The 24,949-nt window shown below is 47.0% G+C and overlaps 1 protein-coding gene across 1 annotated transcript in view; it reads right to left on the bottom strand.

Annotated features, from left to right (window-relative positions):
• ADCY1 (adenylate cyclase 1) overlaps window positions 1–24,949 on the bottom strand; it is a gene marked incomplete at both ends in the record, with an annotated part of 106,729 nt that overhangs the window by 6,355 nt on the left and 75,425 nt on the right. The window contains 10 exons of the mRNA XM_080937040.1: window positions 2,281–2,379; window positions 2,820–2,966; window positions 3,920–4,036; window positions 13,173–13,299; window positions 13,811–14,064; window positions 14,419–14,508; window positions 17,654–17,738; window positions 19,133–19,230; window positions 19,385–19,579; window positions 24,719–24,874. Coding sequence (XP_080793166.1) covers window positions 2,281–2,379; window positions 2,820–2,966; window positions 3,920–4,036; window positions 13,173–13,299; window positions 13,811–14,064; window positions 14,419–14,508; window positions 17,654–17,738; window positions 19,133–19,230; window positions 19,385–19,579; window positions 24,719–24,874 — 1,368 coding nt within the window. The remainder of the gene's footprint in view (window positions 1–2,280; window positions 2,380–2,819; window positions 2,967–3,919; window positions 4,037–13,172; window positions 13,300–13,810; window positions 14,065–14,418; window positions 14,509–17,653; window positions 17,739–19,132; window positions 19,231–19,384; window positions 19,580–24,718; window positions 24,875–24,949) is intronic.

Raw genomic sequence — 24,949 nt, 5'->3', positions numbered from 1 at the left:
GCAGTAAGGAACGAGAGTCCCTGTGGTCACACAGACTTTCAGTGTCCTGGATTTGGGCTGTTTGAACAGGTCAGTACTTTAATCTCCTCCCTAAGAACTTAAAATGTGAGGCATCTTCTCATGCCTTTCCTTGCCTCCGTAGATCATCATGGATGGACCCTACTCAGACTGCCCACTTTTTAACTAGATGGCATTTTCTGATTTTTTTTTTAAACAATCTTACAGATTTTTAAAATTTTATTTGAAGTATAGGAACTTTATCAGATAGGTGGCACATTTTCCCCAGCATGCAGACTGACTGTTCGTTCACAATATGGCTTACAACGTAGGGGTTTCATTTAATGAAGCCCAACTAAACATAATCTTTTCTTTCAGGAATCACGCTTTGGGGGTTATATTTTGGTGTTACATGTAAAAACAACCATCCTAAACTCAGGGACATCTAGATTTTCTCCCAAGTCCAGAAGTTTCTTAGATTTTTATATTACATTCAGGTCAATGGGTTGACTTGAATCCATCTTATGAACAGCAGGGCATCTTTATCTTGGGTGTGGTTTTCATGCAAATAAGCAACTAGTATATTAAAAATAGGGACCAACTAGCATCTGTGTTTCTTCCTGGGCACTCTATCCTGTTCCCTGGTCAACTTGAAATTCCCCCCAGTGCACTCCGCTGTCATGACTACCGTAGCTGTCTAGTTAGCTCTTCAGTATCGTCTTGCCTTCTTCTGGGTCCTCTGTCAGTATAAATTTAGGTTCGCTTTGTCAAGGTCACAAGACTTCCTGATACAATTTTGAGTGAGACTGAATTAATTTCATAAATCAAATTTAAAAGCACTGATATCTTGACAGGTGATGGAGTAGTCTTCCTTTTATAGATCTTGTATATATACCAAGTTATATTTATACCCAGTATCATATTTCGGTGCTAATGTAAGTGGTATTGTGACTGGAATTTCAATAGCAATTGTTCATCGCTATTATACAGAGAGCAACTGACCTTCACATGTGAACCCTGGATCCTGCAGCCTTCCAATGCTCATTCATTAGTTCACTGGTTATGAGAGTCATGCATTCATTACCCACCCGCCCATTGCTGGTTCTTTCAGGTTTTTCACATATATAATCATGTCATTCCTTCCCTCATTATATAATCATGTCATCTGCAAAGATGGCATTCCTTCCCTCAAAATCCATGTGCACTTTATCTCCTTCCCTTGTCCTAGGGCTTGAACTTCCAGAACACTGTTAAATCTAAGTAGGTCTGAGCAGAGTAAGCTGGTGTACACCTACAACCCCAGAAATCAGGAGGCAGAGGAAGAAGGATTGGGATTCATTGCCAACTTGGGCTACATAAATGGTTCAAGTCCCAAATATACTATTTAGCAAAATTCAGACTTTAATAATTACTGATACTAATATTAATACTGGTTAGAGGAGATAATCTTGTAATGTCCCTGATCCCAAGCTGGGACGTTTGTCTCCATTAGGTATGGTGTTAAGCTATAAGGTTTTATGTATATTCTTTGTTAATTTAAACATTTTTCTTTTTTCTGATTTTAATCATTTTTATTCAAGAATAGGTCTTGAATCAAATGGATTTTTTGCATCAATTTTTTGGATCTTATGTTGCTAGGGTGAATTTCACAGATTCATTTTGGAATGTTAAACCAGTCTTATACACCTGAAAAAAAAAAAAAAAGATCCTACCTGGCTCTTGGGTAGAATTCATTTTACTTATTATTTGGTTCTGTTTGCTAATGTTTGATGAGGGATTTATGCATTTGAATTTATGAGAGACAAATGCTGGCCTGTGGTTTTCCTCTCTTGTGATGTCTTTGTCTAGTTTTGGTATGAGGGTGTGCCCTAGGATGAGCCCAGACAATTTCCCTCTGCCTGTCTCCTGAAAGAAGCTGGGGGTGACTGACACCTTCATTCCTTAAATGTTTGGCAAGATGAGTCCTGCTCTGGGAGACTGTCAATTACTAAATCAACCTCCTTTGTAGCTGTAGACCCGCATCATTTTCACAGTTCCACTGGGGTGAGGTGAAGGGTTAGTTTTCAGCATCCTGAGTCTGGGAGCAAAGGCAGATATCTGGTGAGGAGGGCTTAAGGGCTTTCCTAAGATTGGGTATCTAAACAGAACCAGACAATGGCAAGATAGCTTAGCATCCTTTTCCCCAGTCCAGTGCAGAGAAACTAATCCCAGTATGGGGACCCGACTGTCCATCTACAACAGAGCTAGGTCCATGCATGAGCAAATGTCCTAAAACTTACTTACCCTGGTTCCTGCTGTGGGCGCCAGCCCCACGGCTGCCATATAAGTACTCCCAATGGTCTTGATCTTTTCCAGGTCCTTGTAGAAGTCCTTGTCCATGAGCTTTGTTTTAAAACACAAAACCATTAGCATCACAGACCACTGAGGAGATGTCATATAGCCATCATCCACTAGGCGGCAACAGAGGAGGTGGCCATCGAACTGTGTACAACAGCTCCCCTGGTCTGTTTTGGGTCTGGCACTATGTTTGAAAGAGGCATGAAGGAAGTACATCATAGGACACATCCCTGTCTCTGAAGCTAAGCTCACACTCACTAGGGAAAAGGATCACCAGTGCTGGGCAGACACAGTGCCTGGCTGGGGAGGGCCAAGAGGTTCCCACCTGCCCACCTTGAGTGGAAGCCACACAACCCTTTTTCATATCCTAGAGTCAAGATGTTCTGTCCTGGACCCTACCGGAGACACAGTGGACACAGCAGGATTTGGGACCACAGAGGGTCATCCTTGCTACCCAGTGAGTGGGTGCTGTTGTATGACCTCACCTCATCAAAGTCGGCGATGATCTCATTAAGGAGCCGCAGACACTCAACCCCCATGTTGTTGCCATCCAGTTCTATGTAGAAGTCATTGAAGTTGGGGATGGAGGCGAACATGACACCCACCTGGGAGTAGGACTGGTAATAGAGGTCCTGCAAAGGTAGAAGGGGTCAGAACCACCGTGCGGGGCCGGATATGGCCAACCCACAGGACAGGCTGGGCCATAGGGGCCCAGTTGGTTCTACAGGTAAGGTGGACATGCTGGGGTCTCCAGGATGTGCAGGGTACTACATGGGCAAATCCTGGGTGGTCAGCTTTGTCCTTGAGCCTCCACAGTGAGAAAACAGCAGGGGGCAGGGGGTGGAAGGGGGGCTGTATGAAAGCTACACAATTCATGGTTCTAAAGCTCAGCTGATTGTACAGAAACAAAACAGCAGCTGCTTCTGGCTGGAGGAGCTTAATGCCAAACCCCCACCCCCAGCTTTGTTCCAACCCCTAGAACTATAGAAGCCAGCCTGGACTTCTTTACTTTTAAACCTGGCCTTTGTAAACATCTCCCTTGTGCTGTGCTGGTGGCCATAGCAACTGCGGCATGTAGGGCAGTGAGGAGCTCTGGCCAATCACTCCATGCAGAGGAGGGAAAGAGAATCCCCACGTGTTTTAAACAGATGTAATGGATAGTTGGACATACAAGCAGGTTCTCCTTTTTTAAAAATACATATTGTCCCTACATTACAGAAGCTATTTGAAAGAACCCAAACTTGAAAAAGAATTCCTCCTCCCTGCATTTAGCTTATTAAAGCCCACCCTCCTCCTCCTGTGTGTTATGAACACTGCAGGCCAGCCCACGATGGAAGGGAAAAGAGGGGAAAGGGATACATACCTGTTGATCTAATTTCCCCAGTTTCCTGGTGGCCCAGAGGTTATCCATCCCAAGGGGACAGCTAGCAAGGCCAAGCAGAGAGCTCAGGGATTGCTGGAGGCCACTGACCCCGAGTTACAGGAGAAGCAGAGGGATGCAGACTGGGCCACACTGAGCCTGCACTCCAGCTACAGACCAGGAAGTCCCGTCCCCCAGCAGGGCCTATGGAGCCCCGACACTCACCATATTCCGGGGATTGGACATGAGAAAGTGCTGTGCCACGTGTGCTGGCAGGAGGTTGAAGAGGATTCTCTTGTTGTCCAGCTTGACTCTCTCCATGTCATCCCGTTCCTCCTCCGCCTGGAGGTCAGGGGTCATGAATCCCGTGCATGCACGCTGCCCTCACCCTCCCACCATGGCACCTTGATATAGGAAAGAATGGGCGTGGTAAAGGAATGGGGTAAAGGATTTGCCAATAAGCTTGCTTAGGAAATATGGAAGTACATAAAGTGGGCTGTAGCTGAAGGAGCCCTGCCCTTTTGGAAGATGAGCACCGCACTCTGCAGGCTTGTTAAGAAGTGTAGGACTAAGAGAACTGAAGGTCAGGCTTGCTGGGAATATGTTCCTGCTAGGATTCAGTCCAGTGAGCTGGTGGCCAATTCAGCCCTGTTTCCGTTCCAAAGGACACAGCTCTACCCTGGCTCTCTCACCAAGAGGAACATAATTCTGTTAGCCAGGATGACCTGGGGTAACAACTCCTGGAAAAGGAACTGTGATCAGACTTGAAGCTTTCTGTCTCATTCAAAGTGTAACATTTATGTGTGGAATGTTTAATCCTATGACCTATATAAGCTGTTAAAAGTTTCAGGGCTGGTTTCTCCTTGGGTGTTAGCCAGAGCAGGATGTGTGCTACCAAAGAGCTTTGTCCTTATTCTCTGGGTGTCTAGAGTAAATCCTCACAGGGTACAAGGTGTAGCATGCTGCTTCGATGTCAGTATGACTATCCGTGTGGTACTCTAGATGCACAGATGGTCCACATCAATACACTTCATCTTTCACACCGGACACAAGGACCAGAGCCTTAATACGGCGTTGAAGGACTCGCCACTGCCCCATTGTAAGTTTCAGTGCCAGAGTCTAATTCCCTAGATACAATGTCTGTCTCTTGAATACCTCCTGGGAACCTAGGTACCCACTCCAGACTGCACCAGCCCCAGACAGGCCTCTGATCCCCTTTCCCAGAACTTGTGTTGCCTTCACAAGAACTTGCATCCCACTGGCACTGAGACCAGAATGCTTTGAGAGCTAGGCTGGGGTAGGTCTAGGAGCTCACCCCAGTGAGTGTGTGCCCATCATCAGCACATACTCTCTAAATCAGAAGCAGAGGGTGAAGCCCTAAGTAGTGGACAGGAGGAAAGTAGAAACAGCCAGCCCTAGCCCACTTACCAAGAACTATGGCCCTACAATGCTAAGAAAAAAAAATGTCAGGGATGGTCCCATGCATGGGCCACCATCAAACCTTAAGAGATGCTATCAGTGGGAACTAGTGGCCTGCCATATGCCAGTTTTCAGAGGCAGAAGGTGTATGTCTCTGCTACCAAACTTGACCATTGCCAGGCAGTGGTAGTGCATATCTTTAATCTCAGCACTTAGAAGGCAGAGACAGATGGATCTATGAGTTTGAGGTCAGCCTGATATACAGAGCTAGTTCTAGGACAGCCAGGGCTCCACAGAAAAATTCTATCTTCAAAAAAGCAGTCTATGTGTGTGTGTGTGTGTGTGTGTGTGTGTGTGTGTGTGTGTTACCATTTATGACGTCAAACTGGTATAGCAGAAATGCCACCAAGTACTTTTGATGCTTGCAGCCTGCCATAGAAAATATCCATTAGACAATTCATTTGTTGGTCAGTGATGTACAGGGAAGGGCAGGCACATCTCTGTGCTACAGCATCTTGTCATCCATCTTAAGAGTCGCTGTCCCTAGGGCTGTATTTGTCAAAGGCTTTGGGGAGGGTTAGTCTACTCTCCCCAGAGTTCATTTACCAGTTACACTGTTAAGAGTTCCTGCCATGATACTAAAAAACAATGATTCTAAGGAGCAATGTGAAGAGGGCTCAAGCTAAGAGGTGTTGAGGAGCGGTGAGCAGGATGTGAAAGTCCAAGCCTGGTGCAGGGACCCAAAGTGAGTTAAAAAGAAGAAGAAGAAGATCAATGAATTAACACTCCAATAGAAAAGGGGGCACACAAGAAAGACATCCTTGGGCCCCAGACTCCAGGCCTAACCAGAGGGGACACTGGCCAACACTGCCCACATAGGCTTTGCAAACAATAGAACATGGCCACTGGCAATTCTGAAGGGGGTTCGGGGTCCATGACCTCTGCTGAAAAGAAAAACAAGAGAGTTGAGCATGCTTCTGCCCTGAGGGTGGCTCTCTGGTAGCAAGTGTCCCATGGGGGTGAGTCTGTCACTTGCTTTGGGTGTCTCACAGGCCAGTGACCCCTGACTTCCGGCTTCAGTCTTTTCATCCCCCATCCCTGTCAACATGACATTGTAAACACCCTCCTGGCCATGGGAAATGCATGACTAATTATATTTAAAATGCTGCATACTAATTACTCCCAAAGGAAAGCTTTTAAAGGGTAGGATTAAGAGGGAAGATCTATTTAAAATTTAACAGCTTTGTTGTATTAATGGCACAACAATATTTCTCCTCCCCAAATGATTATTGTCACTATCAATAATACTTTAATTAAAAAACAACGTGATTGAATATCCTTTGCTTAAAAATAAAATACTCGAAGAACCCGTGACTTCTGGAGCGAATGTCTTAAGAGAGAAGGGGCAGTAAAACACAGAATATAAAAACAGAGGGGCCAAACTGGATTGGAAAGGTTCCAGCACAGAGGGGGCGGGGCATGGGCCAATGCAGTGTTAGCAAAGGCTTAACAAAAACAAATGTCGAGTGAATGAACTATACTGAAACCTATGATTCTGCAACCCAAGGGATGGGTTCAATCAGAGGTAACAACAGCAGACCATGAACGAAGACAGGGAAACAGCCCAGGTTAAAGGTTTAAGTGTGGGTAGGAAATGGGAGAGAGGTGATTAGTTGTTCTGTTTTATTTTTGAGTCAGGGTCTCTCTTTACATATATATAGACCTGGCTGGCACCATGTAAACCAGGTTGGCCTTGAACTCACAGCGATCCACCTGCCTCCCAAGTGCTGGGATTAAAAGTATACACCACTTCACCCAGCCTGGCACAGATGTGTAAGGTATGTTTTTAGAGAGAAGTCAAAACTTCCTTTTATGGTTAATGATTAATCTGCTTTGTGCACGTACGTGAAACTTCTAAAGGCTAAAAACAGGACATGAAAAAAACATCGCACTAAAATGAAAATGACTCTGGGGTTAGCACGCTGCATTGAAAGGCTTCGTTCTGGGTTCTGCTTGTACCGGCATTTGGATATAAGGCCTGCTGGGGTCTTTGTCCTTCCTACATTAACCTGCGTTAGTAACTCCATAGTAATAACTCCGTCCTCAGGCCAAAAGGTTTTTGTTTTTGAAATCTGACTGACAAATGTTCTTCCTACTTGAAGCAGTTATTTTTATAACCTAATCAAGATTTGGCTTATGACATTTTTAACGAGATAAGAATCCACTGAAATTCTCTTAAGATTTTCCAGCCAGGAAGCTCAGATTTTTAAGGAGTAACTTACTGGGTGGCATATTATCCTTGTCAGCAAGGTCACAGGAGATACACACTGAACTGTTCCTGAAATGTGCGCTCAGCACTTCTTCAAAGAGCATCCCCTCCTATTTGCATGCATTACATTTTAGAATTTATTGCCCAGGCACATCTACCAACCGCGATATAGCATTTCCAAGGAGGTCAGAGCTGGTGTGCTTGTAATTTTGGATAAAGAACAGAACAAAACAACTAATATTCCAAGCTGGCACCTCCCTGAGATGCTGACATGCGTAAGGGGTGACGTCACCCTTCACCCTGACAAAACATTCTCAGTCAGAGAACACGGGCAACCCCAACTCAGTGCCTGACATAAACAACATGTTCCTCACGATGGAACAGCTCACACAGCTGCCCCATCCTTCATCGTCCACCTTGATCTTCGAGGGTCACAGGGGACCTGCCAAGAGTCTGACACCGCTTCACTCTACAACAGTAGGACCACATATTACTTGATTTTCATAAAGTCACTAGAAAGGCACTTTCTAATATCTGCTTCCTCTGAGTCACGAGTATGTTTCTTTGGAGACACCATCTCTTCTGGAGGGAAATAAACTATCTGTGTACACTATTTGGCTACTTTTAGGTCACCTTGATACAAGCTAGAGTCATCTGAAAGGAGGGAATCTCAATTTTAAAAATGCCTCAAAAGATACAGCTATAGAGCATTTTCTTAATTGAAGACCTATGGGAGAGGACCCAGTCTACTGTAGGTAGAGTCATCCCTAGGCTGGTGGTCCTGGGTTCTAAGAGAAAGCTAGCTGAGAAAGCCATGGAGAATAAGTCAGTATACAGGACACACATACACACACACACATACACATACACACACACACACAGAGAGAGAGAGAGAGAGAGAGAGAGAGAGAGAGAGAGAGAGAGAGAGAGAGAGAGAGAGAGCCTGGTTTCTGGTTCACAAATGGAATCGGCTCCCATAGAGCCTGGAGATACCCCCAAGTAGGCAGATCAGATAGAGTGGTGAGTCCAGGACAAGCTGGGCTTGTATTCCCAACAAGGCACAGGAGACCTGCATAGATCTTCAGATAAGTCCTGGCCAGAACAGGACAGAGCAGGCCTCATGCAAATGATTATAAAAACAACCCTAACCTTCCTTTTTAAACAACTGTCACTTAAGCCAGGGCACACTGTAAAACACATACCTTTTGTACACATAAAGGCCACAGTAAGAGAACAAAGATCAGATAGGGCCCCCAGCTCTCCAATGTGTTCCAATCTCTTAGATCAGGGTGGCTCAGAGCAGGCAGACTGGGAAGGAACTGCTGTCTAGATAAATCTCCCTTTGATGTCCTACCAGAGGGGCCTGGAAGCAATATGAGCCCTCTCATCCCCAATACCTTCCAATATTCTCCATCCTCTCTGAAAGTTTTGGAGCATATAGTCTTAATATTCTCCATTGATTTCCAGGAACCAATGGACAGCAGAAGTGTCTGGCTTACAGACAAGGGAGATGATGGTTCACTCTTGGCTAGAGCTACAAAGGACTGAAGAAGCACTGGTGTCTGGAGGACCGTGATGGTGCAAACCATGGCTAGCCTGCATAGACACAGAATAGGATCAGGAATGACCCTTGGCAAGCCACACTGGGCATGTTACTTACTGCAGTACAATCCAGCCTGACTATCTAAATGCCAGGTTCACAGAACTTGATGAGTAACAACTATGCTGGTTTTCTTTCTAACTATCCTGTCAAGACTTTCTGGGGTGGTATTTAGGAGCACAAAGAACACAGGCACAGTACAGTGAGTCTCAAGAAACTTAATAGGATTCAAGCCACAGAAGCAGATTCTTTGACCACAATATTGAAGTTTGAAGTCATCAACTACAAGATGTCTGCAGAATCTTCCAGAATAAAGAACATACTTCTCCTTGGGTGAGGACATGAGGAGGGAAATCAGAGAATGCTTTGGGATGAATGAACACAAAGCTATGGTGTCTGCCAGTATGTCCGGCTACACCAGTGCCGGCATTCCCAGAACCACCTACGGCAACAGGGGTACCTCTCTGACAGAGAGCAGAGCATCTATTTTAGAAAGGATAAGCCTCTCTCAGGTCACCTTTAAAAGGAGGTAAAAATCACAACAATTCCAGCTGTGAGCAATCACGAGAAATGAAATAATACAGTTGAGCTCCATAAATGCTAAAGGAATAGCAAGGGACGCCATGGCCAGTGTAAGTCAACCTAGAGCCATTGTCCTTGAAATAATAAACTTGCAAAGCCACTGCAGAAAGCAATGGGAAGCCTAGAGGGCTTCGTGTCTGTTTAGGAAGCTCGAATCTTAACATCTCTTCAATTAAGCACCAAGTAAAACATCGGAGGTCTATTTCATCCCGCCTAACCTTTATGGAAGAACCAGTTCTACCAAAGGCTCCCAGAAAACCATTGAGCACAACAACCTGCCCCAAGTCCTCACTCCCATGTGGTTTGCTCTCAGGGCTTCTGTGTCTGGAGGAGGAGGAAGCACAACCCAGTCCTCAGTATGATGCTGCTGAGAGGGAGTAGGGCCTATGAGAGGTGGGACTTGGGCCTGGTGAGGTGGCTCAGTGGGTAGAGATGCTTGCTGCATATGCCTGACAGAAGAACCAATGGAAAGATGGAAGGAGAATCAGCCCCACAAATTGTCCTCTCACTGCCATATGTGTGCTGTGACACCCCCACTCCTCCCACACACACACATCACACATATCACAGTGATATAGGTGATGACGTTTTAAGAAGTGGGGCCCACTGTGAGATAACCAGAAATCATCTGGTCCTGTGTGCCCACTCACAGCCCTGACACAAGCCCGTGCCAACCAGAAAATACGAGCCAGAGCATTTCAAAATCCCAGGAAAAGGACCTTAAGTGGCATGATGTAAAGTCCCCGCTACTTTCATACATGTGCCGGAAAACATGGTCAAGAATATGGGGACTGAAGTAAGAAACACAACACTGTATGACTCAGATCTACTGATGGGAATTAAGTCTGTGCCAAGACCAATCCACAGGCAACAGCCCTCAGCAGATGGGAGTTCCCCTTAGATAAAGCATTTACTGGCAAAGAAACTAGCTAAAGGCACCGGTACAAATGAACGCACAAGCTAGAATTGTTTGTCACAAGACTTCTATCTACTGAAGTCAATGAAAATAATGTTGGTTGCTAGGCAGAGCACATCTTTAACCCCAACATTTGGAAGACAGTGGGAGATGGGTCTCTGAGCTTAAGGTCAGCCTGGTCTACAGAGTTAATTCCAGGACAGCCAGAGCTACACAGAGAAACCCTGGCTTCAAAAAGAAAATAATGTTGGGACAAAATTATGCCAAGAGTTAAAGATCTTGAAGAGCCAAAGAATGTCACCAAGGGCAAAGCAAAGCCTGTTTATTTATGCAGGGCTGTATGGCCAACATGGTGTCCAAAAATAATTAACCCAGCTTGTTTGTCTGGACAATGAGGCAATAGTCTGAGATGATCTCGTGTCTCTATGACCTGACTAAATACCCAAAGGTCAAAGAGACAAAGTCCTGAAAGTTCCATGTTTTGCTGGGGTTACGGGAAATCAAGGTGACATTTCTTGTGGATGTCTATGAGGGAAAAAAAAATGTGTCAGTGTGTTCCATTTAGCAACCCTTCCACCATAACATGCTCCCATGAAGACTATACGTACGGGAATGCATTTGTGCCCTACACTTCCTGAAAAGATGAATGTCGGGTGTGGCTGGATGGGAAGGCATGTGAGTTAATAACACTTAAATACTGCATTTAATGACAAGTGTTGGAATTTAATCATCAAAGCCAAGAAAAGGCCATGTCAATCCATACAAGAAAAATTTCTACAAAAGGGTTGACCACTGTTCCCCCCGCCCCCAGAAGGAATTCATAGCAGGCCTCAATTCCACTCGCTTAGACTATACAGCCAACTGGATACCCTAGCAAACAGCCGGAGAGATCCCCTACCTCACTGTGCCAAGAGTCCTGGCCTTCCAGCCTCATCCTGTGTACATTATTCTCTAGTAGATACAAGGTCGCTATGAGACCTGAAACTCAACGGTGTAGCTGATGGCAGGGTCAGTGGACCAGAGCAGGCAGCCAGCTGGGTTACAGTGGACGGACAGTTGAGTTGAACAAAGACCACGATCGATGCCACCACTGCCACAGAGACTGGTGTGACTTGGGCAAAATGCAACTGGCCAGGTCTCCTTTCCAGGAACTGGCGCATGCCGTCACTGTGGCCCGTCCCCAACCTGGACGCTATGAACCAATAGGCTCTTTGGTTCCTGCTTCTGGGTGAGGTGGGTCAATGCAAAGTGTATTAAGAACTGGCCACCCAGCAGGTTTCAGGACCTGTAGCCCAGGGACAGGGCCACCTGCACAACCAAGTCAGGATGTGTCCTTATGGTCAGTCTGGGAACAGGTTGCCAAGAAGAGGAACTGAACTTATTTTGATTTGATGCTACACCCAGCCTTTGTCATTCCTGCTGCTGCTTTTTCCTTCCGCTGTATAGCCTGCTGTTCAACGCAGCCCCAAGAACAGGGACAAATCAGCAGGCTCTTCCATCCTACCAAGTACATCAGAGATGACCTCACGGACAATCACCTGGCTTCCCTTGAGATTCCTGTATCCACAGAGAGCCTCTGTATTACAGTCATGGGCTCCTCCCAACTGTCCTCTGGCCTCATCTATTTGACATCTGAGCCCCAACTTTGTGATGGGACACTTCAGCCTCGGCTGCACAGTGGAAATCCTGAGTTGAAGATGTTCTTGCTTGGCCACACGCTGCTCACAGAGCCTCACCAGATAGCACACAGACTGCAGCCATAGCCTGGCTTGGTTGCTTACTCCAGCCTTGCCACTGTCTGTCACTGGCAGGTCCCTCTGTGTTTTATTCTCGGTGTTTCTCAGCATTTTCCCCTTCCCCACCTCATCTGGGGAGTGCTGCTCTTATGATGGAGGAAATCCCATAAGCAAAGGGCTGTTCTGAAGGCATCCTCATCAGAAGACTAGCTGTTGCTGAGGCTCAGGTTCACCGGCTGTCCTCCCTCCTTTTCAGGTAAGGAAGTCTCCTGGGACAAGTGGTGCTGGGGAAACCTCTATAAGTTCAGCAGATGAGAGCTGAGCCTGGGTAAGCTGCTCAAATGCTTAACTACCTCAGTTCTCCATGCCTTGGGGGAAAATGCTGGCAAATTCATCCCAGCACCAGGGAGCCCCACCCTGCCTTGAACACCAGTAAACCTCACTGTGCTTCAAAGTGGTTTTGTGCACACGGGCTCAAATAAGACTCTTCTGTTGGTACTTTCCTCACACTTGAATGAAAGCTAAGTACAGGCAATGTGGCAGCCTGCCTGGTTCCCAGACTGTGGGGGCCTGAGACCAGCTCACACCGCTAGTGCCTCCACAATAGCAGCCCTCCCACCTTTCCTGTCAGGAATACCCAGAAAATTAGTAGGTCTTGAGTGAGTAGAACAAGGTTCAACACGTTCAGCTTTTCAAAAGACCCTCATGGAATCTCAGCCACATCCAGTTCCCCAGATGCTCTAGAACAGGGAACGAACTGTCTCACAACAGAACCATTCTAACTTCAGTCCCCAGCCACGCCTTCTGCAGCCTTCTGTCCAGCCAGCCCATGGGTGCCAGACCTGGCACTCAAGCCTCCAAGGAAGACTGCTTCGGCATGCCATGTAGCCAGTGAGTGTCTCTGCAAAGGTCCCCACAGGCATCCCATGTCCCAAGAGACAGAGGGCTTGACTTACCTGTGCTGCCCAGAGGTAGTCCAGCCGAAGTCTCACGTCCACTTGCCTGGCATGCAGGGCCAGCGTGCATGAGAACAGCAGGATGGCCATGATCGGCTCATAGCTGCGCCCAGAGAGGGCACCGCCCCTGGAAAGGTGGAGGAGAAACGCCATCAGTGTCGGCTTCTGGGCAAAACATGGCTATCAAAACCCTAGGTGTGGGCAGAGAGCCATCTTGGGATAGTAAGGTCTACAAACAGCTTATGGGCCTGACCCCAGACCTGACTCTCATCTGAGCCAGAAGGTAGCGGCTTTGTCAGAGTCTGGACTAAAGAAGAGAAATGGAAAAACTACCATCCTGAGAAGAAATTGATATATTTGGTTCGCACTGGCTTGCTAATTGGCGCACATGGCTCTCTGTGTGTGTGTGCCTGTGTGCCTGTGCCTGTGTGTGTGTGTGTGTGTGTGTGTGCAAGTCTCTAGCTGTGTCTAGATTCGTGTGTCCATGTGAAAGAGATAGAGAAGAAGGGAGGGAGCACTGTGACTCTAGAGTTCATAATTGGGAAATGATTAAGAATACTTAATGCAAATTATTCCCAGAGGAGAATGATGGTTACCATCACCCTGTCTAGAGCTTTTCCGAGGAGTGCCACACTCACCCAACCTTGGTGTATCCACTGAGCTCCAGGACAAGGATGTAGGAAGTAGTCAGCCCAGACAGCAGGATCATCTTTGGCAAGGAGGACACCCGCAGAAATATGGCTAGTGGGAGGGTGCCCACCAGACAGCAGAGCAGGGCATGGTGTGCAGACTCACAGGGCAGGGCAGGCGGCACAGTGCGCCGGCCGCCAGCTGCGAGGACCACTAGGGAACTGTTGGACTGAGAGCTCCAGGCCCAGGGCAGGCAGCCCACCTGGGAAGCAAGGGCATGAAGGTTTAGGAAGGCAAAGTATAGCAGTCTAAGTGACCCAGGCTCACTGACGCCCTGGTATTCTACAATCGCCACTCTCCTGCCTCTGACACCAACACCCAAGCCTCAAACTGCCTTTGCTGCTGCAGCCTGCGAAGACTCCGGCTGTCTATAGTAAGGGCTGGGGGTGAGCAAGGCGAAGCAGGTAGTACTAGCCCCTGCTGGTCTCCAAGGCTGACAGCTTCATCCTGTGTCAGAGCTCTCTCTGCTCCTCCCACCACAGCTCAGTCTAACTCCCAGCACAGCTTCTTCAGCCTTCTACTGCCCCTGTGCATGTCAGAAGTCAGTGACACTCACCACACATCCTTGAGCTACTGAGTAGATTAAGACCACTATGAACACACACAAAGCGGTGCGGATCTGGATCGTCAGGCACCCTGGAAAACACTGAAAAACAACAACAAAAACAACCTCACTTTAAAGCTGGGGATGCAGCTCAGTGTTGGAGTTGTTGTCCAGTGTGTCTGAGGCTCTATGTTGTAACCCCGGTAACAAATAGTGGGATCCGGGGAACAGGGAGGAAGGAGGGGAGGAAGAAGGGAGGGAGGAAGGAAACGGTAACAAATATCCTGTGTTTAAGAAGTGCTTCTGTGTTCTCAGCAAACATCCAAAGGAGGCAGGATGTGAAGAGCCCCTTGCTGGCTCCTAGAGTGGTGATTGGTCCTCAACCTCTGGGTCAAGACCTCTTTGGGGGTCAAAGGACCCTTTTGACAGGTCACCTAAGACCACGAGAGAACACAGATATTGACTTTACCATCCATAACAGTAGCAAAATTATGGCTATGACATAGAAAAATACCTTTATGGTTGGGGTCACCATATCAAGAGGGACCGTATTAAAGGGTCTCAGCATTAGAAAGACTGAGAACCACTGAACTAGAGGCTTATTAGATCTTCATCTTCTATGGAAAGGTCTTGTACATGTTTATCTATGCTCCATGTGAACAACTCACTAAAAAATAAAACAAAATGAAACACACACACACACACACTCACACACACAAACACACTCACACACACACACACTCACACACTCACACACACAAACACACTCACACACATGCACACATACACACACATACACACCCACACACACTCACACACGCATACATACACATACGCACACATACACACATGCACACACATACATACACACACACACACATACACACACACACACACACACACACACACACATGCACACACACACACATATTTGAGTTTAAAGGAGTAACACCCATCTTCCCTCCCAGGCACTGAGGCTTGGTAGGGCAGTGAGTAGAAGCAATGGGTGTTTTTACTACACTGCATTTTCTGACCTCAGGAATTCCATATGTCCCTACCTGTACTCCCCTCTCTTCCCCTTCTCCCTCTCCCTTTCTCTCTCCCTGTTCTCTGGTTCCTTTTCTTGGTCTCCCTTTCCTTCCCATCCCCCATCTCTCTCCCTGCTTCATGTTCTGGAGGTTTACCATCACAGACAGGATTAATATAATTCTTAAGTTGTCAAAATGTTATTTTTAATCTATTTACTTCAAACACAGTCTGAAATATTCCGCAGGCACGTTCTTGAGTGGCACGGGAAGTTCTTTGTGCTCGCCGTCCTAAAACCAAGAGTACAGATTGCAACACACACCATAGCACCCTGTCAAGGCTGACACCGCAAACATGCAGCTAATGCGTCTCTTCAATGGCATAGAGGGCAGAGTCCCCTGTCCTAGATGCATGGCAGGAGACATAAAGCCAGGACTGCCACCATTTGTTGGCCACCTCAAGGGAGGCCAGTACTGGAAAACACTAAGAGGCAGAGAGAAGTGCAAAATGAACTAGTCACCTGGCTCGAAGCAGCCCTGGGTTCTCCCTCTAAACACTCACTGCCGTGTGCTCGGTACTGATTCTGTGCGTGTGAGTGATGGTGTAAGTAAAAGGAGAGATGGCCTCAGGAACTGTGGCCACTGTGGAAGAAAGACCTACACTATCAATGTAGCAGGTAGTTATGTGCTGACAGTTGTCCCTCATCCCACTTCCTGCTGACGGACCTGCCAGATGTCTCTCACCATCCAGCCCACCATCTGTTCTCACAGTCTCTGCCACAGGCTAATCAGCCGTGAGGTGAAACACAGAACCCAACGCACAGCCTAGCGGACACCGGTCGCTGTATCCTGGCTTAGTTCATTAGCCCTCATCTGGTGCATCCTTCTGGGAGCCGAGTCCCAACGCCTCTGTCCCCCACTAAGTGCAGGTTCCCCTCTGCTTCCCAGGGGTCACTAGCATGAATTCAGAGAAGTCCAACCCCTGAAGCTTTGGGAGCTGCTACTTCAAAAAACACATATTTAGAAAATATCTCTTGCTGCTTTGGGTGAAACTGGGAGTGGACAGCAGAGACCAGCTGATTGTACTGTTAACATCCAGGACGTATTCTGGTCTGAATCCCCACCTAGGAGTGTAGCTGTGTTTCCAATAAAAGGCGTTGTTTCAGATAGGACATCACAATTTGATCTTCGGGACATGCATTTTACAGAGCCAGGTGGTGTTTGGGATTGCATATTAGTTTTACGGGAAAGATACTAGATCACAAGGTGTGTGGTGTGACTCTAATCAGGAGACGGAGGTCCTCTGATGAGATGCTGGGTGGGGCTCCAGGGTTCCTCAGCTACGCTACTGCCCCCTCTCCATTGTCACACTTTTTGTATGTATTGTGCTGTTTGCATACCATCAGGCACACGCACTAGAACACACACACACACACACACACACACACACACACAAAGGCTTTTAAAACTACCATCTCTTTGTCACGTTCTCATTGACATTCTATGACAAAGGCAAGATTATTTAAAGCAGTGGATTTCAAACTAAACGTCCCTCAGCCTATAGAAGCAAACAAGATGTGAGACAAAGGGCATGATGTACCCGGCAATAATGGTGGGGTTTAATGAGTGAAGCCAGGTTAAACCCTCTCAAGAATGTTACAGTTTTTGACAACCACACCAAAGTAACGCCAAGGACTGACATCACCAGGATGGGTGTGCTGGGCATGGAGCGCTGGGAAATAGGCGGAGCCTATGAGACAAGAATGCAGGTTCAAGAGAATAGAACTCCAAGCGGGGCTGAATAGGTAAGAATAGGTTGCGCAGCCTTTGCTCCAAAAATCCAAACTGTACTTGAGCATGAGGGTGAAGCCAGCACAGATAGCCTACCTGGAACGTCCCTACCTTACATGAGGGGCATGGATTCATAAGAAAAAAACTACCCTGGTCTCTCTAACCAAGTAGCAAAGTCAATACCTCAAGATCCTTTTCATCAATATTTACCCCCCACAAATTGTGCTAAGAAGGCTGCTCCCAAAACATCGCACAATGCATAGTACGCTGAACTTAACCAGCACCCGCTACATGGACAGATACCTTCTACTTGCCACTGAGAATGAAGGATGCAACCGCTTTGCCATGAGACTACACAGAGAACACTCGGGTACATGGTCTTGGACACAGGCTCACATATCTGAACACCCGTAGAAGACACACAAACATACCTGGACCCGTGTGATGTGCAGGTACAGGGTACAGGCCACCAAGAAGCAGATGGAAAACACCAGCAGCAGCAGGACAGCCACACTCCTGGAAACGAGAGAGCACAGAGGTCACTGTGAGGTGGGGGCCAGGTAAGACATATCAGATAGGGACCTCAGAACTGGGCCTCTCCACCTGGCCCCCATGGCTAGAACCACAGGAGGAAGCATTGCCAATATCCATTTGCCACAGTTCCCTGGATAATTGCTTCACCTGGTTCCTTCCTCCTGAAGTCAGCTGAGGCTCTGGGGTGAGGTACCCAGAACCATCACCATCCACACCACTGCACCCCAAAGCTTAGCCATGGCTGCAGGTGAGCCCTTCCCTTCTAAGGGAGGAAGTGCCCAGCCTCACAGAGCTGTACTATTGATACCTCTTTAGGAGAGATGTTTCTAGAAAAAGCCTAACCTGTAAGGAAAAAAAAAAAAAAAAACCCTGGTAGACTGTCAAGTTTACAGTTGTCTGTGCAGCCCAGGGACGGGCTTCCTGTCTTTAGCAGGCACAGAGCGCTTCTATGTGCTTTCCAGACACTCGAAGAAGACATTATGTCCTCAAGGTGGGTCACACTAGGAAACAAATGCTGCGAGAAAAGGGCACCGGAGACTCCCATGTCTTCCTGGCCCCAAACAAACTCTACACACTTACGCCAGTTTATATGATGGCAAATTTCATTTAAATCACTACGTTTTCTTCCTTTTCAGAGCCACTCGTTTTCTCGTGGTGATGCTTTTAAAAGTGATGTGGACCCAGAAAGAAGAAAGATCTGCTGTTCTCAGAAGTCCCTCCGAGGACAAGTGTGTGGCAAGTAATGGAGAATCCCCTCCCCCCCAAAAAAGAACCCACAAAGTCTTGGAGTTCAGCAAATTCAAAACTAAAAACAGTGATCATGTTATATGCCAACAGGCTTGTCAAGTTTCTAGCTGGAGTGTGTGAAGAAGAAGGGTGGGCGGCCAATACTCTCCTCAAATGCTACGCACAACAGGAGGGTAAGTGGAAAATGGATCTTGAGCATAGAAGGACACCCAAGTCCAACCCCAGTGTATGGTTTCAACATGAAAAGGGTTTGAACCCTTGGTCCTCAAACAGTGGCATCATTTAGGTAGGTTGTCAAATCTTTAGGATGTGGAGCCTCATGGGAGAAAGTGAGTCACAGAGCATGAGGCTCAAGTCACACATCCACCCCACTTCTAGATCCACTTTGATGTGGGCAAACTGCCTCCAAGCTCCAACCACCAAAGCTAAAAGTCTCTCCTGGTGCCACGCTTCTCCTGCCATGATGAACTATACCTTCAAACTGTGAGCCCAAATCAACTCTATGCTCCTTCAATTGTTTCTTGTCATCTATTCAGTCATAAGAATAAGAAAAACAACCAGTACCCCTAGAGACCTGGAACTCTCAGTCATCTTCCCATGCCACTGACTGGCAGAGAGACGGCACTTACTGTGGGATTACCAGAAGGTAGATAAGCCCAAATAAGGCAGCCAGGATGAGGGCAAGGACAACAGCGCTGGTGAAGTACTCATCCTGAAGCTGGTGGTACTGTGAAGGAGGGAAGAGAGAGAGCAGGGAAAGAGAGCATGGGTTGGGGACAGAGAAAGAGAGAGAAATAAATGTTAGCACCCCATCGGAAGACCGCCAGCAACTAGAAGACACCGAGCCTCAGGGACATGGATGAAGTCCCCAAATCACTTACTTTCTGTTCACGTTCGACATGCTTGTACTTCAGGGTAAAGTAGTTCAGATCAGCCATCTCTAGTTCTGTCTGGCGGGCTTCAAGGAGACGGCTGATGTACCTGTTGACCCGTGTGCCAGGAGTGGTGTAGACCACGTTGGTGGAGAATGACGAACGGTTTCTGAGCTTCTCCGAGGCTGTTCTCAATGCCCTTCGCTGCAGCCACCATGGACATAGAGAAAAGAATATCAAGCGCTTCTACAGCTTTTGAGCAAAAGTGCTCATGTGCACTTCCAGCCAGTCATCCTCAGCTGCTATTCATAACTCTGAGACAACGTCATAGCCCTGCCCCCTGCTGGCCAGAGATGGCACAGGGGTATCCTACTACCCAGTATTCGGGTCCCCAGGGCTGTATTGCAAATTACAGAATGTCTGTTTGAAATTAGTGTAGAAAGGGCTGTGGACTTCGGGAACAAATATGGCCAGGACGAGCAGCCACCCTCACCTACCAGCCACATATACAGGAAGGGATATTGGAACATGCAAGAAGTTTGTAGTAAGGGCAGGTGGTCTCTTCCATTGATGGAGAAATGGTAAGAAGTGACAGGCAGCCAGGACCTAAAGGACCAGAGTGTGAGTACCTCTTCCGTGCACCACGTGACAGGTGCGAAAATGTCCCAGCTTGCGGAAAGGAAATCAGAGTCTAATCTGAAGATACCTGTGTGGTCTCACCCACAGGGACTCAGCCGGAACTCTGATGCTCCAATACCTCAGGAGAAGACAGACTACTAAGATACTACGGTACAGCTGCAGGAAGGATGCAGCGAAGAAACTTCCCCTCCAAGTTCCAACCAAACAGAAAAACACAAACACAAGGCTATGAGGGTGGAAAGCAAGAGTGGGCTTTCAGAACGCTGGGCCTCAAAGAGAACCATGTGTGACAAGGGACCCCGCGAGGCATCTTTAGTCCTATCTATCTCAGGTCGGGAGCTAGAGGAGCCCTCAACTGGAAATGTCAGTGGATACAGGCCATGAGAAAACTGGCAAGGGCCATGAGAAAAACCACTGTCTCTTTGGCAAATGGTCAAGAATGGGAAACCAGAAATGCACAAATAACCACACATCTGCAGCCAAAGACCATGTGAAAGTCTGTTCACCAAGAATCCACAATTTCCCAATGACACCAAACGGAGCCTACTTCCTGAGCCTGCATAACAAAGTGGTACCCCGCTGCACTGTGTTGGGTCCAAGGATACTAAGGTACCCCGTGATACTAGAGGCAAAATCCCCTTTGTTAGATAGATCACCTTGATCCATATTCGGAAGTATTTCCTAAAACATAACATCCGGTTCTTGCTCAAAGAAAATAATAATGTAAACATTAACTTACAGGGACCACTTCCTAGTCTAGTACTCATAGCTCAAAGCATTAGAATGAATGGTAAAATTTTATATATCTTAAGAATGAGAAAGAATGACCTTGCTTAATACTATCATCTAGCTTAATTATTAAATGGGAAAGACACGTGATAGCACTGTTTAAAGGACATATTGCCAATGACCAAGAAAATCCAAGATAATTTAAAAAGTCACCGAAATCAGTTTCAATGAGTGAGGAAAGCCATTATCTTCTGTAAATAAATTCATAGACGATAATCATCGGTCGCCATTTTTAAACAAAAAGCTCAGGAGACGGCCCAGATAAGGTTCAATCAGACTGGCAACAAGGAAGAAAGAACACAGTATCCAGCACTTGGCTAAGACTCCAAGCTAAGTCTCACACTGCAGGGGTAGAAGTCAGGGTCTATACACACCATGGACAGAGCAAGATGCCTGGGAGAGCCCAAGATCCCTTGGCAGCAGCACTCCAGGATCAAAGCAGATGCTTTAGTAGCCCAGGAGTCTCAACACAACCCCTGGCTATCGCATACGGTCCATTAAGATGTCCATGAAAATAGCTGTGCCCAGCATTCACAGGCATGGTGATACCCATAAAGGAAGTCCCTGGTTACCAATAAACTGCTTGGGAAGTCAGGCCTGTGCCTATGCCTGAGCCACAGAAGAAAAGGCTTGGGTCTGTGTGGGCCTTCAGATGTCCAAAGTGTCTCTAGGGCAGAAGAGGCTTGGCTCAGGGTTACCCCCAGCTTTGCATGCAAGCTGATTTCTAGAAGGCAACAAGATGAGAAGCAATCCAGAAGACTTGATTTCTATATCATCCACACAAGTGGGTTTGTGTAGCTTTAAATCAATAAGCTTAGATTAAAGCTATACTAAGCATATGAGAGAGAGAGAGAGAGAGAGAGAGAGAGAGAGTGAGAGAGAGAGAATAAAGAAGGCCCCCATGCCAACTGTGCCCCTCAGCAGCTACTGCTGGTGATGACGTCATAATCTCTGACCAGTGGCCCATCCACTTGAGCAGAGCCAAGACATACCAGGCACCTTTTACAGAATGTCAAGGAATTAAAACGTACTTTGAGGAACAAAAGTGCCACTTCCATCACTAAAAACAGAAAAGCTCTAGATACTTGTGCCACATAAGGCATCTCTCCCTAGGTCAGAAGTTTATTCGACGTCTGAAAACCCGAACTGAAGGACAGTCAATGCCACAAGGACACCGGTACGATACACGGAGGCAAGAGAAGAAAAAACAGCCAGCTGAACAGCTTCTACAACACAATGAAGTCCCTTAAAGCCTCTCCAGACCCCCACACTTAGGTCATTGAAAGGGTGGATGACAAATGATTTTCATTTGCTTTTCTGGTGCACTTTTTGTTTTGTTTTTGTTTGTTTGGTTGGTTGGGGTTTTTTTTGTATTTGGAGTTCTCATCCATAACAAATACTTCTACAGGCAGGAACGTATCCGCAGGCCAAATAGAACAGCTGTTAAGTGTGTTTGGGGACCTGGGCCACACTGACGGGACTCATCCCGGAGATCCAGAGGTGCTAACAGCAGCAGCTGCAAGGGCTGGAGCAGAAACTGCAACGTGAGAGAAGAGACACTGAGTAGGGGCTCAGCCCAGGGCTAGAGCATGGGAAAGGAAACTGTTAAATTTACTAAATTATTAAGATTATCTGTAAATGTATTAAATTATTAAAAGAACATCATTTCAGCGACTCTTTGTAGACCAGTGGGACAGGCGTCCTTCAAGACCTTGCAGAGGGTGCCGGGGTCATGCGAACAGGCCCTCGGATTTCACTCAGAGTGTGGCACAGCAGCTGGGGATGTACAGTCGAGGAGAAAGAAGGTCTCTGTTGACAGAAAACTACTCGGGGTAGACATCAGAAGTCAGAAGCATTCTGAACAAGTGGGCAGGATTCCCAAGATTGCTCTGGGTGAGCACATGACTCCAGGACGGGGTATGGGATGGCAAACCTGGCAGACACTAAGTGAAGCTGATTAACTGAGAGGTTAAGGGGGGAAAGATTCTTGCTAAGGCAAAGAACACCAGATCTCCTGACAGCATCCTGTAATGGGGGGCGGGGTGTCCGTGTGCGGCTGTGTGAATGTCTGCTTTTAACCATGCAGCCCCCAGCTCCCTGGCACACATAAAGACTAATATTCCCCGACCCGATCCTCCATGAACAAAGTCCTTAGAATATTCTCAAATAAAGTTTTAGCAAAGAGGATTGTTGGAACATACACAGATCCTTTGTCAAGGACCCACCATAAGCAAGAGACAACAGAACCTTTGCTCCCCCACCCCCCAAAAAAACTCTCTAACTATACCAGGACGTCAGAGAAAGCAGTGGTGGGAAAGACAGCAGGGTGGGGCCAACAGACACCAGGTAAAGCCAGTGTAACCTCAGAGGTGTGGACAGAGCCAGCAATAGGGAGCCGGACAACTTCAGGCTTAAGGACTAGTGGATTCGGCGGCTGTGGTCAAGAGCATCCACAAGGGGGCATTAGAGCCCTAAAATGCACCCCATGCTCTTTGGTATGCCTGCAGTAGAAAATAATGGGGTCTTCCTTCCCCACAAGGTTAATCCAGGTCTCTGGCCATGCATGGTTAAAGTGAAGCCCTAGGCACCAGCACCACTACATGCTCAGATCTGAAGACCCACATGTGACTGCCTGAGTCATCTGAGATAGAAAACCCTGGTGTCCACAAGAAGGCCGACACTGGAGCCTCGGCCCTGGGTCAGCGCTTGCAGCCAGCTTTGCTCTCCCTCTGCATCAAGAACACTGCAGAAAAGGCTCTGGGCGTCTATGGGATTACAGATGGTGTCAGTCAGGCAAACGGTGAATCAAAAGCAAGCTGCTCGGAGAAAACAGACTTTTCTGGGGCAAGAAACTATTTATTTAAAAAAAAAAAATCTCAGTGAAGATGAAGAGAAGGCTCAGCGACTAAAGCATCTGTCAAGTGAAGCAAGAGTAAAAAAACGGGAAGGCAGCTCCCAGAACCCAAGTCAAAGCCAGGCAGGCATGGAAGCCAGGAGAGACGGGATTCTTTCGTCAGTTGATTAGTTAGACTGTCAGTCTGGTGAGCTCTGGGTTCCATTGGAAGACTCAGAATAACATGAAGAATAATCAAGGAAGATACCCAACATCAACCTTCAGCCTCTATGTGCACATGTCCCTCCAACACACATGCATGTGTGCGCACACACACATGCACACCACATACACATTAAAAATAAAATAAAATCTTGCGTCAGGGAAAGACATCTGCCACCAGGTTTGATGGCTAAGTTTGGGTCCCAGAACCCATACAGTAGAAAGAGAAGACCAAATCCTGCAAGTTGTCCTCTGACTTCCGCAAGCATCCCGTGGAATGCAGGCAAGTGTAAGCATACTCACCCGCAAGTATTATAAAGTTGAAAGTAATCTCATTGAGCAGACAAAACCTGGGTTATAGTGCTTGTCGGACATATTTATGAATCCCTGGGTCTAAGCCCCTGCATGAATAAAACCAGATGTGATGATGCACCTCTGTAGCCCCCATGTTTGGGAGGTAGAGTAGGAGAATCAGAAGTTCAAGGCCCATCCTCGGCTACACAGTGAGTTTCCAGGCCAGCCTGTGGTTTCTGACATGGAATATAACTTCATAAGGGAATCGTTCAGAAAAACTACCTGGAAGTTTTAAGAATTTCGAAATGTTCAATAGAAATGCTGAATGGTAAAGTTGAAAAACCTTTCCAGAAAAATAGAAGGAAAGAGGTGGTGGTCGGGGGAGCTCTTGAGTCAGCTCAAGACCTTCCACATCCACACAACAGGCCTTCCAGGAAAAATAAAAGAAGAAAGTGGGGAATATGAGCTTAGACCTAGATAAATACAAAACACAACACACTGAAAGAACGTGTGCAGCATCAGCAGCAAGGAGTGTTCCAGCGGAGCCACACCTCAGCCTTCCCTACCTTATCGTCATCCTCACAGGTCATTACGTTGGAGAAGGGGATCTCAGCCTTGAACATTTTCCGGCAGTGCATGAGCTGCACCAGCAGGTAGCAGACAGTCTTGAACTTCATCCTCTTGGCCGGTTTGATATCCGAGAGAATTAAGCCTGGAAATATCTACCCAAATACAAACATAGAAAAAAATATTGTCAGTGAGGCAGATCTTGACCCTCAGGCTGGAAATATGGCCTT

The sequence above is a fragment of the Micromys minutus genome, assembly GCF_963924665.1.
Source record: "Micromys minutus genome assembly, chromosome: 1".
Classification (NCBI taxonomy): Eukaryota; Metazoa; Chordata; class Mammalia; order Rodentia; family Muridae; genus Micromys; species Micromys minutus.
This window is presented reverse-complemented; position numbering and strand designations above follow the sequence as displayed.